Source organism: Oncorhynchus gorbuscha, linkage group LG07 (genome assembly GCF_021184085.1).
Source record: "Oncorhynchus gorbuscha isolate QuinsamMale2020 ecotype Even-year linkage group LG07, OgorEven_v1.0, whole genome shotgun sequence".
NCBI classification, from domain to species: Eukaryota; Metazoa; Chordata; class Actinopteri; order Salmoniformes; family Salmonidae; genus Oncorhynchus; species Oncorhynchus gorbuscha.
In genome coordinates, this window is record NC_060179.1 from 47645642 (window position 1) to 47660991 (window position 15350).

At 39.9% G+C, this 15350-nt stretch overlaps 1 protein-coding gene across 1 annotated transcript in view; it reads left to right on the top strand.

Moving 5' to 3' along the window:
* LOC124039937 (pro-neuregulin-3, membrane-bound isoform-like) overlaps positions 1-15350 on the top strand; it is a 277071-nt gene that overhangs the window by 139710 nt on the left and 122011 nt on the right. The window contains exon 3 of the mRNA XM_046356508.1: positions 11678-11751. Within this exon, the coding sequence (XP_046212464.1) occupies positions 11678-11751 (74 nt within the window). The remainder of the gene's footprint in view (positions 1-11677; positions 11752-15350) is intronic.

A 15350-nucleotide genomic window follows, 5' to 3' on the forward strand; every position in this document is an offset into this window, starting at 1 on the left:
AGTTAGAAAAAACACTATAAATATTCAAATCAAATCAAATCAAATTTTATTTGTCACATACACATGGTTAGCAGATGTTAATGCGAGTGTAGCGAAATGCTTGTGCTTCTAGTTCCGACAATGCAGTGATAACCGACAAGTAATCTAACTAACAATTCCAAAACTACTGTCTTATACACAGTGTAAGGGGATAAGGAACATGTACATAAGGATATATGAATGAGTGATGGTACAGAGCAGCATACAGTAGATGGTATCGAGTACAGTATATACATATGAGATGAGTGTGTAGACAAAGTAAACAAAGTGGCATAGTTAAAGTGGCTAGTGATACATGTGTTACATAAGGATGCAGTCGATGATGTAGAGTACAGTATATACATATGCATATGAGATGAATAATGTAGGGTAAGTAACATTATATAAGGTAGCATTGTTTAAAGTGGCTAGTGATATATTTACATCATTTCCCATTATTAAAATGGCTGGAGTTGGGTCAGTGTCAATGACAGTGTGTTGGCAGCAGCCACTCAGTGTTAGTGGTGGCTGTTTAACAGTCTGATGGCCTTGAGATAGAAGCTGTTTTTCAGTCTCTCGGTCCCAGCTTTGATGCACCTGTACTGACCTCGCCTTCTGGATGATAGCGGGGTGAACAGGCAGTGGTTCGGGTGGTTGATGTCCTTGATGATCTTTATGGCCTTCCTGTAACAACGGGTGGTGTAGGTGTCCTGGAGGGCAGGTAGTTTGCCCCCGGTGATGCGTTGTGTGTATCTTTGATGATCTTCATCAGAAGACACTCCCAGGAATCCCAGTTTTACAATAAATGACTGATTTGTACCATAAAGCCCATCATTTAGCCACTTAGCGTGTTAAGCCTAGTATACCATCTTCATGAGGAGCAAACACTTCCTCCAGACAAAAACTCAAAAAGTTCCGTTACAGGTCGTAGAAACAAGTCAAATGATGTTTTCAATCAATCTTTAGGATGTTTTTAACTTAAATCATCAATAAGGGTCCAACTGGAGAATTTCATTGTCTGAAGAAAAGCATTGGATTGAGAGCATACTCTGTCGGGAGCACGCGTCATGAGACCGAGGCTCTCTGCCAGACCACTCACCTAAAGTGCTCCTATGAGCCCCTCCTTTTATAGTAGAATCTTAAAACTAGGATCTAAAGACGAGGACATCTAGTGGAAGCCCTAGGAAGTGCAAGCACATCCATAACTATCAGGGATTTGAATAGGCACTGTTTTAAAAAACGATTTCTCACTTCCTATTTGTATTTCTTCTAAGGTTTTGGTCTGCCATATGAGTTATGTTAAACTCACAGAGTTTATTCAAACAGTTTTGGAAACTTCAGAGTGTTTTCTATCCAATACTACTAATACTACATATATTAGCATCTGGGACAGAGTAGCAGGCAGTTTACTCTGGGCACCTTATTCATCCAAGCTACTCAATAGTGCCCCTTGTCACCAAGACGTTTTAATGTTAGTCTGGAGACAGTTTGTGTTTTTAGTATTGCTTCTCTTTTATTTATTATCTTCCTTACCTATCTTAGGGCCACTGATATTTCTATTTACATTTTTTAAATTTGTTGTCTGGTTATTCCTTTAGCCTCCTATAATATCCGTATTATTCTTTGATCTCTAGTTTCGTTTTATCGTGCTATTTACTTTTCTACTGGTAATGTATCCACATTCTTGACTCTCCTAGCCAAATTTCAGTTATTTTAAATGTGTGTGTTCATTTTTCTCATAGTACACTTATTCCTACTGTTTGCCACCGCCTTTTTGTAGTTAGCCTCATAAATTGCCTTTTTATTCTTGTTTGCCTTATTTCTAGACCACTTGGCAGCTTATAGCTTTCTATTCTTAATACTTCAATAGACATTCGTGCACCATTCACAATTTCCTTCTTTAGTGTGAGACCGGGTGTATCCTCCCTACCAGGTCACACTCAAGTGAAGGTCCAGGAGAGGTGTGCAATCCTTTCCCCACCAAGGACAGAGAGTTTTCACACTCACTTTCACACTTATTCTTGCTTCAGCGGAGACTGGGCAAGTCCAGGCCGCACCTAAGCAACGGTCCAGGAGAGGTATGTGACCCCCTGACAACCAACAGCAGAGAACTTCCACACTCACTTTTACACACTTTTTGAACTCCCATAAAACAAGAGAATTAACCCACTCAACTGCACCATCCAAAACAGATGAAGCACACAACTCCCAATCCACAGTGGTCCACACAAATATTATCTATTAACTATTGTAACTATTGTAACTATTGTAACCCCCTCATTATTTTGCATGCATTCATTCAATTCAAAAGCTCTCAATATCCTTCAATTTGGAGAGACCTACTTGGTGATCTACTGCTCTCGAAACGAACCAAAAACTTTATACTATAAGTAAGAACATTGCTTACCTTCTTAAGGTTTGTGTAATTCGTCCAGATAGACCCGTCTGAAGCCGAAGATTTTCCATCATTTATTGGTCCATTGTAGCCACTCCTGGCAAGCTCGCCATGTATGTCATATAAATATTGGTCCAATAATATTTCTCATATACCGGAACTTGTGAATTCTAAGTAGACTTTATTACAAAGTAACCAGCCGAGATGGTCCATGAATCAACTGTTTTTCCCAGCCTCAGCACACTCCTTTAATACAGTTTCATCTTTACATCACATACATAGTCACTCCTCTCTACATAAATGATCAACTCTTTTTGGCTTAGCGCCACTATTGTTTCACCCCCTAAGTTATTTCTTTGAGGCGGGCTTTTTCCCGCCTCTACAAATCATTTATCCCTCTACAAATCACTTAACCGATTATATTGGCTGCCATCACAAGTACATTCATTATATAGATTATATCAGCACCCACCAGGCTCGAGTCATAAGTACATTCATTATATTAATTATGACACTTCTTATCCAGGCATGCATCTGGATTACTATGTGTGTCTATTTCTTTTGTGTATTGGCTTTACTTATGCTATATAGGTGTGGTTACAGATTCCTTTAAACCTTTTAAGGGTTCTGTTTAATTACATTATTATTTCACAATATGCTACTGAAAAATCCCCATAACAGTAACCCACAATATCCAAGTGTGTGGGGGGGGGTTCAGAAAATGTATAAAAATTTAAACAGAAAAATACCCTATTTGGATAAGTGAACACCCCCCTGAGTATTAACTTGGTGCAACCACATTTTGCTTGAATTACAGCCATGAGTCTCTTTGAATACGATTCTACCAACTTCGCACAACCACACTGTGCAATATTTGCCCATTCTTCCTTGCAGAATTGTTAAAGCAAAATCATATTGCGTGGAGAACGCTCTTGGACCGCACTTTTCAAGTCATTCCACAGATTCTCAATGGGATTTAGGTCGGCGCTCTGACTAGGCCACTCAAGGACATTCACTTCCTTGTCCTTCAGCCACTGTATGGTTGCTTTGGTGGTGTGCTTTGGGTCATTGTCATGTTGAACCATTTCCCATTTTCATCTTCCTGGCAGATATTTTGCACTATCTATTTTCCCTTCTATCCTGACAAGTGCTGCCACCGCCATGCTTTACTGTAGGTATGAGGTATTTTGTGTGGAAAGATGTATTGGGTTTTCGCCAGACATATTGTTTTGATTTTAGGCCAAAACGTTCAATTTGGTCTCATCTGACCTCAGCACCTTTTGCCACTTGGCCTCAGAATCTACAATGTGCTTTTTACTAAAGCTCAAATGAGACTTGATGTGGCTTTTATTGAGGAATGTTTTTTTTCTTGCCCCATTCCCATAGAACACAGATTTGTGGAGCGCTTGTGATATTGTGGTCACATGCACACATTGCCCAGTCTTTGCCATAAATTCCTGAAGCTCCTTCAAAGTCGCCATTGGATTCTTGGTAGCCTCTGATCAGTCTCCTCCTTGCCCGGTCATCCAGTTTGGAGGGACGGCCTGATCTATGCAGGGTCTGGGTGGGGTCACAAGTCAGAGTCTGAAGCCTTCCACTTCTTAATAATGGTCTTAACTGTTCTCCGAGGGGTCCATCCCCTGACTTGTGCCTTTCCACAAGTTTATCTCGTAGATCCTTTGAAAATCCATTTTGGCCCATATTGGATTCTTTGCTTTGAATTGCACTACTAAGCAGTGGAGCTTTTTCTGAACTAATCAAAGTCACTACAATTGATTTATTTGTGATCTGGAAGGTGATTGGATACATCGCAGCAAGTTTGCAATTCTAAGGGGGGGTCACTTTTCCAAATAGGGAATTTTACTGTTTTACTTGCAATGAGTTTTTTTTTAATGGTTCACTTACTGTGTGTAAATAAAGCCAGAAAAAGTCAAATTGTATGTGTTTTCATTTCAGGCTGTAAGGCAACAAAAGGTGAACCTTTTGAAAGGGGGTGGTGACTTTCTATACCCACTGTAAGTCCTGTGTCTGAACCGATGAATTGCAACTTCACTTTGTCTCTGTACTGACATTTTACCTGTTTGATTGCCTTACAGAATAACTACAATGTTTGTATTCAACCATATTCCCAGTCACCTTTCCATTGTTAAATGTGGTGGTTTGCGCTTTCAGTTTTGCGAGAATGCTGCCATCTATCCATAGTTTCTGGTTTGGGTAGGTTTTAATAGTCACAATGAGTAAAACATTGCTATATATTTCCTGATAAACTCAGTCACCGTATATTCCTCAATATTATTTTCAGAGGTTACCCGGAACATATCCCAGTCCGCGTGTTCAAAACAATCTTGAGGCATGGATCAGACCAGCGTTGAATAGTCTGTAGCACGGGTACTTTCTGCCTATAGGAAGGGAGAAGCAAATGGAGTCGTGATCAGATTTGCCGAAGGGAGAGCGGGGGAGGGCCTTGTAGGCATTTCGAAAGTTGAAAAAAGCAGTTGTCCAATGTTTTCTCAGAGCAAGTTCTACAGTCAATGTGTCGGTAGAACGTCAGTAGCGGTTTTCTCAGATTGGTTTTGTTAAAATCCCTAGAATAAATGTGACCTCAGGATATGTGGTTTCCAGTTTGCATAGAGTCCAGTGTAGTTCTTTGAGAGCTGTCATGGTATCGGCTTGAGGGGGACAATACACGACTGTGACTATAACCGAACATAATTATCTTGGGCGGTAATATGGTCAGTATTTGATTGTGAGGTGTTCTAGGTCGAGTGAACAAAAGGACTTGAGTTTCTGTATGTTTTCACAATCACACCATGAGTAGTTAGTCATGAAACATACACCCCCTCAATTTTTCCTCCCGGAGAGATCTTTACTCCTGTCCTCGCAATGAACTGAGAAACCAACTGGCTTTATGGGCTCAGACCCTATATCCTGAGAGAGCCATGTTTCCCTGAAACATAGTATGTTACAATCCCGGATGTCTCTCTGGAAGGAGATCCTAGCCCTGAGCTCGTCAACTTTATTATCCAGAGACTGAACATTAGTGAGTAATATACTCGGAAGCGGTGGGTGGTGTGCGTGTGTCCTGAGTCGAACTAGGAGTCCACTCTGAATACCTCTTCTTCGCTGGTGGTGTTTTGGATCAGCCTCTGGTATCAGTTCAATTCCCTTGAGGGGTAGAAAACAAAGGATACAATTCGGGAAAGTTGTATTCCTGGTTGTAATGCTGGTGAGTTACCGTCACTCTGATGTCCAAAAGTTATTTCCGGTTGTATGTAATAAACCACCCCTAATTTATGTTAGAAATAACACATAACATTTTTATTTTTTAAATATATATATTTTTAAGTAAGACTGGGGATGCATTCCAAATGGCACCCTATTCCCAATAGAGTGCACTACTTTTGATGAGGGCATAGGGAAATGTGTGACTTTTGGGATATAGCGAGTGGCCGCTGTTTGGCTGAATACCCGGTGCATGAGGAGATTTGAGTTGTCAACAAAGCAGTATGACAGAAATATGATGCCACATTTTCAAACTACCAATAGTTTCTTTCAGAATATACAAAGCGATCTGTGCATTCGAAAAACAACATAAATATGTAAAACCAGTCAGTCTTTTAATCTTTTAATGACAAAGAATACAGTCAGTCCACCCTAAACTCTAGCTTACCAGGAATTGTTTCATTGTGCAGTGTAACTTAGTACATACCGTATTAAGCTGTTATTTAGCTGCTATTCATGAACATTTTTATTAAAAATTACACATCAAATAACTTAACAATGAGGAAAAAATAAGTTGGTTTGAGGATGAATTCAGCCACTGTATTGTTGAACTCAGACGGTTGTGTCTGGGAAATAATAGCCTACACAAAAGGGCTGCAATATTCAAGGTAAATTACATCAAATTAAAAGTCTCCTGAAGTCCTCTTTCTCTTAGAAAAAGTGTCTCTGCTTCTGTGCTTGTCTTTCTCTTTTTTTTCTACATAGAGGCCTACAGTATCCTACTGCATCTCCTTGCATTTTTGTGTGCAAATGTTTTCATCATGGCCTGTTGGTCCAGCTTGCAGCCCTGTTTTCTCTACTGAGTATTGCCAACACAGACTTTCCTGAAACATTGTGCATTATTTATCCATTGCTCTGCATACAATTTAAACTTAGTTTTGAATGATGCATGCCAAGATATACCAGAGATAAGGGACTGTTGATATTCCAACCACACAACTCAATTTCCAGTTCACCAGTAGACATTAAATCGAAAATCACTTTTTTTGTTCAAGCCCTCAAGAACTGTTGTCTGCTAAAGATTATATGTTTTCATCTGCCAATTTATTGGCTGTCTAGTATCCCCAGAGCTTCCTATTCAGTTAATCTCTTTCCGTAACGTGTTGAGGCCGGCAATTGAGGTGAATGAGACTGCTATATTTGAAGCACCACTTCTTTCTGCCCAGTTTCTCTGGTGCTGCCACCGCAATCAAGCTGTTTTTACACTGTAACTCAAATCAAATCCATTTTTATTTGTCACATACACATGGTTAGCAGATGTTAATGCGAGTGTAGCGAAATGCTTGTGCTTCTATAGTTCCGACAATGGAGTAATAACCAACAAGTAATCTAACCTAACAATTGCACAACAGCTACCTTATACACACAAGTGTAAAAGGATGAAGAATATGTACATAAAGATATATGAATGGGTTATGGTACAGAACGGCATAGGCAAGATGCAGTAGATGGTATAGAGTACAGCATATACATTTGAGATGAGTAATGTAGGGTATGTAAACATTATATTAAGTGGCTAGTGATTCATTTTTTACACGTATGGCAGCAGCCATTCAATGTTAGTGGTGGCTGTTTAACAGTCTGATGGCCTTGAGATAGAAGCTGTTTTTCAGTCTCTCGGTCGCTGCTTTGATGCACCTGTAATGACCTCGCCTTCTGGATGATAGCGGGGTGAACAGGCAGTTGCTCGGGTGGTTGTTGTCCTAGAGGGCAGGTAGTTTCCCCCGGTGATGCGTTGTGCAGACCTCACTACCCTCTGGAGAGCCTTACGGTTGTGGGCGGAGTAGTTGCCGTACCAGGCGGTGATACAGCCCGACAGAATGCTCTCGATTGTGCATCTGTAAAAGTGTGTGAGTGCTTTTGGTGACAAGCCGAATTTCTTCAGCCTCCTGAGGTTGATGCTGCCTGTGCCTTCTTCAGCATGCTGTCTATGTGGGTGGACTATTTCAGTTTTTTTTCTGTGATGTGTACACCGATGAACTTAACTATCTACCCTCTCCACTACTGTCCCATCTATGTGGATAGGGGGGTGCTCCCTCTGCTGCTTCCTGAAGTCCACGATCATCTCCTTTGTTTTGTTGACGTTGAGTGTGAGGTTATTTTTCTGACACCACACTCCGAGGGCCCTCATCTCCTCCCTGTAGGCCGTTTCATCGTTGTTGGTAATCAAGCCTACCACTGAAGTGTTGTCTACAAACTTGATATTGAGTTGGAGGCGTGCATGGCCACGCAGTCGTAGGTGAATACGTTTGATCAAAATCAAATCAAATCAAATGTATTTATATAGCCCTTCGTACATCAGCTGATATCTCAAAGTGCTGTACAGAAACCCAGCCTAAAACCCCAAAACAGAAAGCAATGCAGGTGTAGAAGCACGGTGGCTAGGAAAAACTCCCTAGAAAGGCCAAAACCTAGGAAGAGACCTAGAGAGGAACCAGGCTATGTGGGGTGGCCAGTCCTCTTCTGGCTGTGCCGGGTGGAGATTATAACAGAACATGGCCAATAAGTTCAAATGTTCATAAATGACCAGCATGGTCAAATAATAATAATAATAATATACATTAGTCCTAAATACATGTTTGAAGGAGAGAGAGAATAAATGTGTTCTAAAGTATCCTAGGTGAATTAAACTGAGATGCAGCCAATGATTCTGACTAATCCGTCTTGTTAATGCATTAATTGTTTATGACCAATGCAGACCCAGCACCAGGGTAAAGTGATTAAGCGGGTAGTTGAAATCGATTAAGGGGCACAATTTTGGGGGATTTTTGCATTGGAATTATATTGAATTCTGCTTATATCACTCTATACCACAAAAGACTCAGAGACCATTGATTGAGTGCTTTTGAAGTGACAGTTAGTGGAGATTGGCTCAAAATCTGTAGCCTGAATTGTATCAGCACAATGGTCAGCACCTACACACGAAAGCAAGGCCATTTTGGTAATGACTACAGGGTACAAAATACTGTACATAGAGTACACACAGCCGTAATACCTAAATAATGCAAACTAAATACCGAACGTAGTAGCCTAGTTATTCAAGCATGCAAAGAAAAAAAAATAGCAGTTTGGATTAGAATACCTACACAACTGTGAATGAGAACAGCACAAAACAGCAGTACCAAGTAGGCCTAGAAAACAAAATATCAGACTGATAAAGGCATGACACAATCTATATTTAGACTACTTATAGTAACAGTAAACAAAAACAAATAGTGATACAAATAACCTACAGTGAGATGCAGCCATGCACAGCTGGGGCATCAGTTGGGTTCTTGCATTGGAAATATATTGAATTCTCTTTGCATTACTCTATACAACAAACATAAAAGCTCAAATGTCGGCACCAGCTAACGTTAGCTAGTTAAAATTAAACAACAACGATAAAAGACGAAATGTAAAAAAGTTCCGTCAAAGTCCGTAGAAACTTGTGAAACGGTGTATGGAATCAATCTTTAGGGTGTTTTTAACATACATCTTCAATAATATTCCAACTGGAGAATTCCTTTGTCTTCAGAAAAGCAAAGGAACGCAGCTACATCTCATGTGAAATGCGCAAGACCAGCACGTGACTGCTGGCAGACCTCTGACTCATTCCTCTCTCATTCGGTCCCACTTTACAGTAGAATACTCAAACAAGTTTCTAAAGACAGTTCACATCTAGTGGAAGCCGTAGGAAGTGCAACATAACCAATATCCCACTGTGTATTCAATAGGGTCTGGGTTGAAAATCGACCAACCTCAGATTTCCCACTTCCTGTTTGGATTTCTTCTCAGGTTTTTGCCTGGAATATGAGTTATGTTATACTCACAGACATCATTCAAACAGTTTTAGAAACTCCAGAGTGTTTTCTATCAAATACTAATAATAATATTCATATAGTAGCAACTGGGACTGAGGAGCAGGCAGTTTACTCTGGGCACCTCTGAGCACTTTTCATCCAAGCTACTCAATACTGCCCCTGCAGCCATAAGAAGTTAAGACCACACATGTCACGTAACGTTAGCAAACTAGCCAGCCAGTTAACATTAGCTAGTTATTAAACAACAATGAACAAAGTGCCAAAAATGCCTAACGTTAGGCTCTAAGGAGAAAAGCAAACAGCTCTGGGAAATGAATAATAACGTCCGCTAGGGGGCCAGCCAGCTAATGATAGCTAGCTAGAGGCTCTTTGCTTGAAGAAAACCTAAAATATCACAAAACTGAATCATGTGAAGTCCAGTGTCTACTAAAGTGTAAGAAAATGAATACTGTTTGAAACCAGGTCTAGAAGAGAGTGAGTCCTTCCAATAGCTCCTCTGGGACATGACAGTACTGTCAGGACTGTGCTATCAGTGGGGTTGCCCTATTCTTCTCCTTTGTCTCTCTTTTAGTCCCTTCCTCCTTAGCATTATTGCCCCCCTACCTCATTTGAATCCTCTCAAATGTCTTATTTCTCTCCTTTGTTTCCTTTGTGCTGAAGATGAGATATATATACGCACTTCCACTTTTCTTCTCTTCCACCCTTTATGGCACTGATTTGGCAGATAGTAGCTTGTTTTCAAGAAAGTTAAAGTCAGTGGCTTAGGCATAAATTGCAGTGTGGCCAGTCCTAAGTAAAAATGACTGGGCCAACATTACAGCAAAAATACTCCAACAGATTTAAGTGGAAAATTGTGCAATTACATTGCATCCTTCAACATATAGCACAGGATACATGTGACCAAGAAACACCACAAATATCCCTTTGCAAACATGTCTGTTGTATTATTGCCATGTAGGCAGTGCACCTACACTACCTCTTACAACAACAAAGCTGGCAAAACAAAGCTGGCAAAACAGGCCGACTGTCCGAGTCTGACAGTAAACAATAATGAAATGCACAACACCATAGGCGGGGCATGAGCTTCGAGTTTGGGGAGCTGTTTTTTCACCCAAAAATGAACCTTTATGATAAATCATTGCATGCATCTAGCATTGCATTTGCAGACTAAAGTAAGATAGCCTATGTGATGAGTAGATTGGATAGTCATAAATTAGGCTAATAATGTAACACACTGTTCTCAAAAAATATTGTTTGGTGTTTCTTCCCCTTTCTTTGCACACTTTCAGTAAATTTATTTTTGCCTTTTATAAACACAATCTATGCAATTTTACGACACTTTAAATCCCTGGAGACATTATCAGAATATTTAATACAACAAAAAATGACAGGGTAGGCATATTCTGTGGACACTGAAAACTAAAATCAATTAAAACGACCTTGTGTGGAATTAAACTATCTAATCTAGGCCTACGAAAAGGGACATCCATCCAGTGTCACTGAATCACCCAATGATAGACAGTGAATATGTGCACTCATCAGTGACATGGCCAACGGTCTCCGCTGGTCCCAAGAGATTAGTCCTGGAATACTAATGGGAATAAACTAGACTACACAATAAATTGAAAGGATCATCAGGAATATATGTGAATTTTGTGTTTTACCAGTGATTAAGTATTGCGAAAGGCCTATTATTGGTGCTTTTCACTGGCAGATGCAACTCGACAATCAGCTATTTGATATTTGCCATTCCCGACTGTAGGCTATGCGCATGTGATTACATTTTGACCATATGATTGCAATATAACCAATTAGATCCCAGGAACTTCCTACTGCATGTTCAACATTTCTGATTAGTATGGAGACAGCACAACCAACAAATCAAGTTCATTTATTTCATTGTTATAATATTTTTACGTATGTAAAGCCAGCCTGATTGGGTGGGCCAGTATTCTATCTGCCTTGGCTTCACCTCAGGTTTAACTTGCAAATGATCGTGATATGTCATTTGTTTGCCTACTTTAGTTAAATGCAATGATTTTATGTCGCTCTGGATAAGAGTGTCTGCTCAATGAGTAAAATTACTCACGCCCACATACTCTACCCACATGTATGCTATGAAAGTGTGTTTTTCCTCCATATACCTCAGATATGAACTTCTGTTGTTTTTCTGTTGCAGGTGTAAAGAGGGTTACCACGGACTACGCTGTGATCAGTTTGTACCCAAGACGGACTCCATCTTATCTGACCCAAGTACATGCCTTGTCTTCCTATTGATCGAGAATTAAAGTGAAAACAAAAGAGTATTAGAGAATGATCTGTCTTCTGTGCAACTTCGTTAACGGCGGTTTTGGGAAACAGTTCGGAGATTTAATGATGCTCCTAATAAGGATCTAACGACGAACTTACCCGTAAATTTATTTTGGGAAACCGGCCCTGGTCAAGATGAACACAATGGCTTCTGAAAGTGTTCACAGCCCTTGTAGTCCTTCAGAAACATTCTAAAAACAGTATAGCATGTTTGAATTCAAGATCCCTATTGGAACATAACAGCCTGAATAATTACCTTAAAAATGTGCAAGAGCATTCCCGCACAAGGTTGTTTAAAAATTGAGCTGAAGTTAGACAACACATTTATTATTACTTCTGGGAATGTTCTGGCAAAATGGAATAGAAAGTAATCAAATGTCTACGTACAGGCCTTGAAAACCTTTGACAGAGAGTGCAGTGAGTTACAATTACAAGTTCACTTAGGGCACAACCTCTTCTCTAATATGACACCACATCCATGTCTTCCATTGAGTAAAAGACCCTCGCTATCAAAAAACTATTAACACTCAACAAAAAACCCTGGAGTATTTAAATTGTAGTACATTTGTCTATATTACTCACTCAAAATGTACCAAGTATAGTATATGTATTAGTTACATATAAACATATTTGTTTTATCCAAAATGTGACCAGGGGACAATATTCAGAAATAATTTTAAAACCCACACAAAGTAGGCCATTTGACAATGAATCTTACTTCTGTAACAATGTAAAAATGCAAACTATTCAGAGACCATTTCAAAATGTAGATAACTTCTCTCTCAATAAGATTTAGTACAGACCAGGCCAGACACAAACTGTAGAAATAGTAGCTTACTTTTACAATTCAGTGAATGCAACAAGTAGTAGATAGACAGACAGATAAAGAGAGAAAATACAAAACACAATAAGTGTTCAGAGACTGTTTTAAGTACACAATTTCCCTATAAGATTTGAAGGACAAATTCATGTCATACTGTCACTTGAGTGTTTTGATTTAGGCAACAACATGACATGAAACTTCTTGAAGCGCAGTCCCATTATAGTGATTTGGCAACAATTCAGTAAATGCAACGGTAACGGAGACGCTGAGAATCGAAAAGCAGGTAAAACATTTAATAAAACAAATATGGAACGAGACAACATAACAGTAGCATGTACACATAAACACAGGAAAAATACTGACTGGGGAAAGAACCTAAGGAATGTAAGATATAGGGGAGGTAATGGAGTCCAGGTGGGCCTCATGATGATGTGCAGGTGCGTGTAATGATTGGTGCCAGGTGTGCGTAATGATGGACCCCAGGACCGGTGGTTAGTATACTGGCGACGGCGAACGCATAGGGGAGGAGCAGGAGTAGACGTGACAGCAACAAGATTTAGATCAAGAAAGATTCAAAGAAACAATCCTGAGGAAAAAATCTATATGCACCCCCACAAGTAGGCTATTGTATTAAAAAAGAGGATTGCTTCCATAACAATGCAAAATGCAAACATCTATTCAGACTATTTAAAAATTGAGATAACCTCTCTCATAAAGATTTAGTACAGACTAGGCCTGAAACAAATTGTATAAATAGAAGCCTACTTTGACAATGATTCAGTGAATTGGATGCGGACAGGATGGTCTTAAACACCAGATACAAAATAAAATATACTCCTACCACTTTTAAAAACAACTCCAAAATCCCTGCCTCTGTCACTTTAGGCCCAGGATGTGTGGTAGAAGGGTGAATGGTGGGACTTGGAGCAGACACACTCCATGGAAACGTAGGCTCCAACCTCTCCCTCTCCATGTTCCTCTCCCTCTACTCTCATCTTCTTCTCTCTCCACATCTCTATCCCTACTATCTTCTCTAACTTCTCTTCCTTCCTGCCTTCTACTGCTGAACTCTGAGTCTCCACATCGCTTCTCTTGCGTTCACTGACCTAGAGGAGCAGACTAACAGAGGGAGAGGGTGAGACAGAGAAGGAAGTGGAGCAACAAATAGTGTACACATTGTGGTCAGGATCTCAATTCAATTCAATTCAAGGGTCTTTATTGGCATGGGAAACATGTGTTAACATTGCCAAAGCAAGTGAGGTAGATAATATACAAAAGTGAAACAAACAATAAATATGAACAGTAAACATTACACATACAGAAGTTTCAAAACAATAAATACATTACAAATGTCATATTATATATATATACTCTCTGTTTAGGGCCAAATAGCATGCTAGTTTGCTCTGTTTTTTTGTTAATTCTTTCCAGTATGTCAAGTAATTATCTTTTTGTTTTCTCATGATTTGGTTGGGTCTAATTGTGCTGCTGTCCTGGGGCTCTGTGGGGTGTGTTTGTGTTTGTGAACAGAGCCCCAGGACGAATCTCTCTCTCTATCATCATCATCCTCATGCACATCCTTTTTTTAGCCCGTAGTATATTCTTCAAAGTGGCCACCCTTTGTCTTGATGACAGCTTTACACACTCTTGGCATTCTCTCAACCAGCTTCATGAGGTAGTCACCTGGAACGCATTTCAATTAACAGGTGTGCCTTGTTAAATGTTCATTTGTGGAATTTGCTCCCTTCATAAAATGTGAACAGGGGGGTGAGCCAAGTCCTACATAGCAGGCTGAGATCGCCACCAAGTAGACCTTAACGGTGGAAAAGCCCTTTCCCTCTTGGAGCAAGTCCTTTAGACAGGAGAGAACAGTAAGGATGGAACACTGGAAGGGGATCAACTCACGTCTCTCAGATCACCTCTCAAGCAACCCTCCACTTCAGGTTGAAGACCTCTATGGCGAGCTGTATTGTGGTGACCACGTTAGGAAGCAAGCCCACCGAGTCTAGTTTGAACCTCTCATGGACCAGACCCTGAGATCCATCAGCTCGGGATGAGGGTGGAATATTTAGCACTGCGCATGGGATAGCAGGTTCCTGTACTGTGGGAGTTCAGTTTGGCGATTATAATCTCCTCCATCCATGATCTCCCAGGTTAATGCAGGGCTGTCAAGATTAGGGATAGACCATTCGCTCTCACTCTCTGTCTAGAGTGGGGAATATCAGGCCCACGGAAGAAAAAGTGTACAGAAGCACGTACAGTGCTTCCTTTAAAAGTTGCGTCGTTCTGCAGCACAACTTGCGGGCTGCCGTAGAATTCTATGGCACAGAATTTAAGTGTCAGCCATTGTTGCCGTTAATGCTAGTTTGACCAACAGAGGGCATCTTTGAGAAGCATTTGACTGTTTTTAATATTGTCTGTACTATAGTATATGTACCATAGTACCATAGTATATAGTGTACCATAGTATATGGGATTCATTTTAAGAAATGTTGTTTAATATATTTGATTAATATTATGGTGTTTTTATTCCAAGAAAAAACAAAAATTATACATCTGACCGACAGCACCTGATTCAGTAACAGAAGAGCTATGGATGTATAGCTGAGAGAAAGGTGGGAAGTATCTGGGCAACTACAGTACATTTTATTTAGCGACAAGAAAATTGGAGAATATTAAAATTATTATTATTATTATTATATATAATATATTATTATTA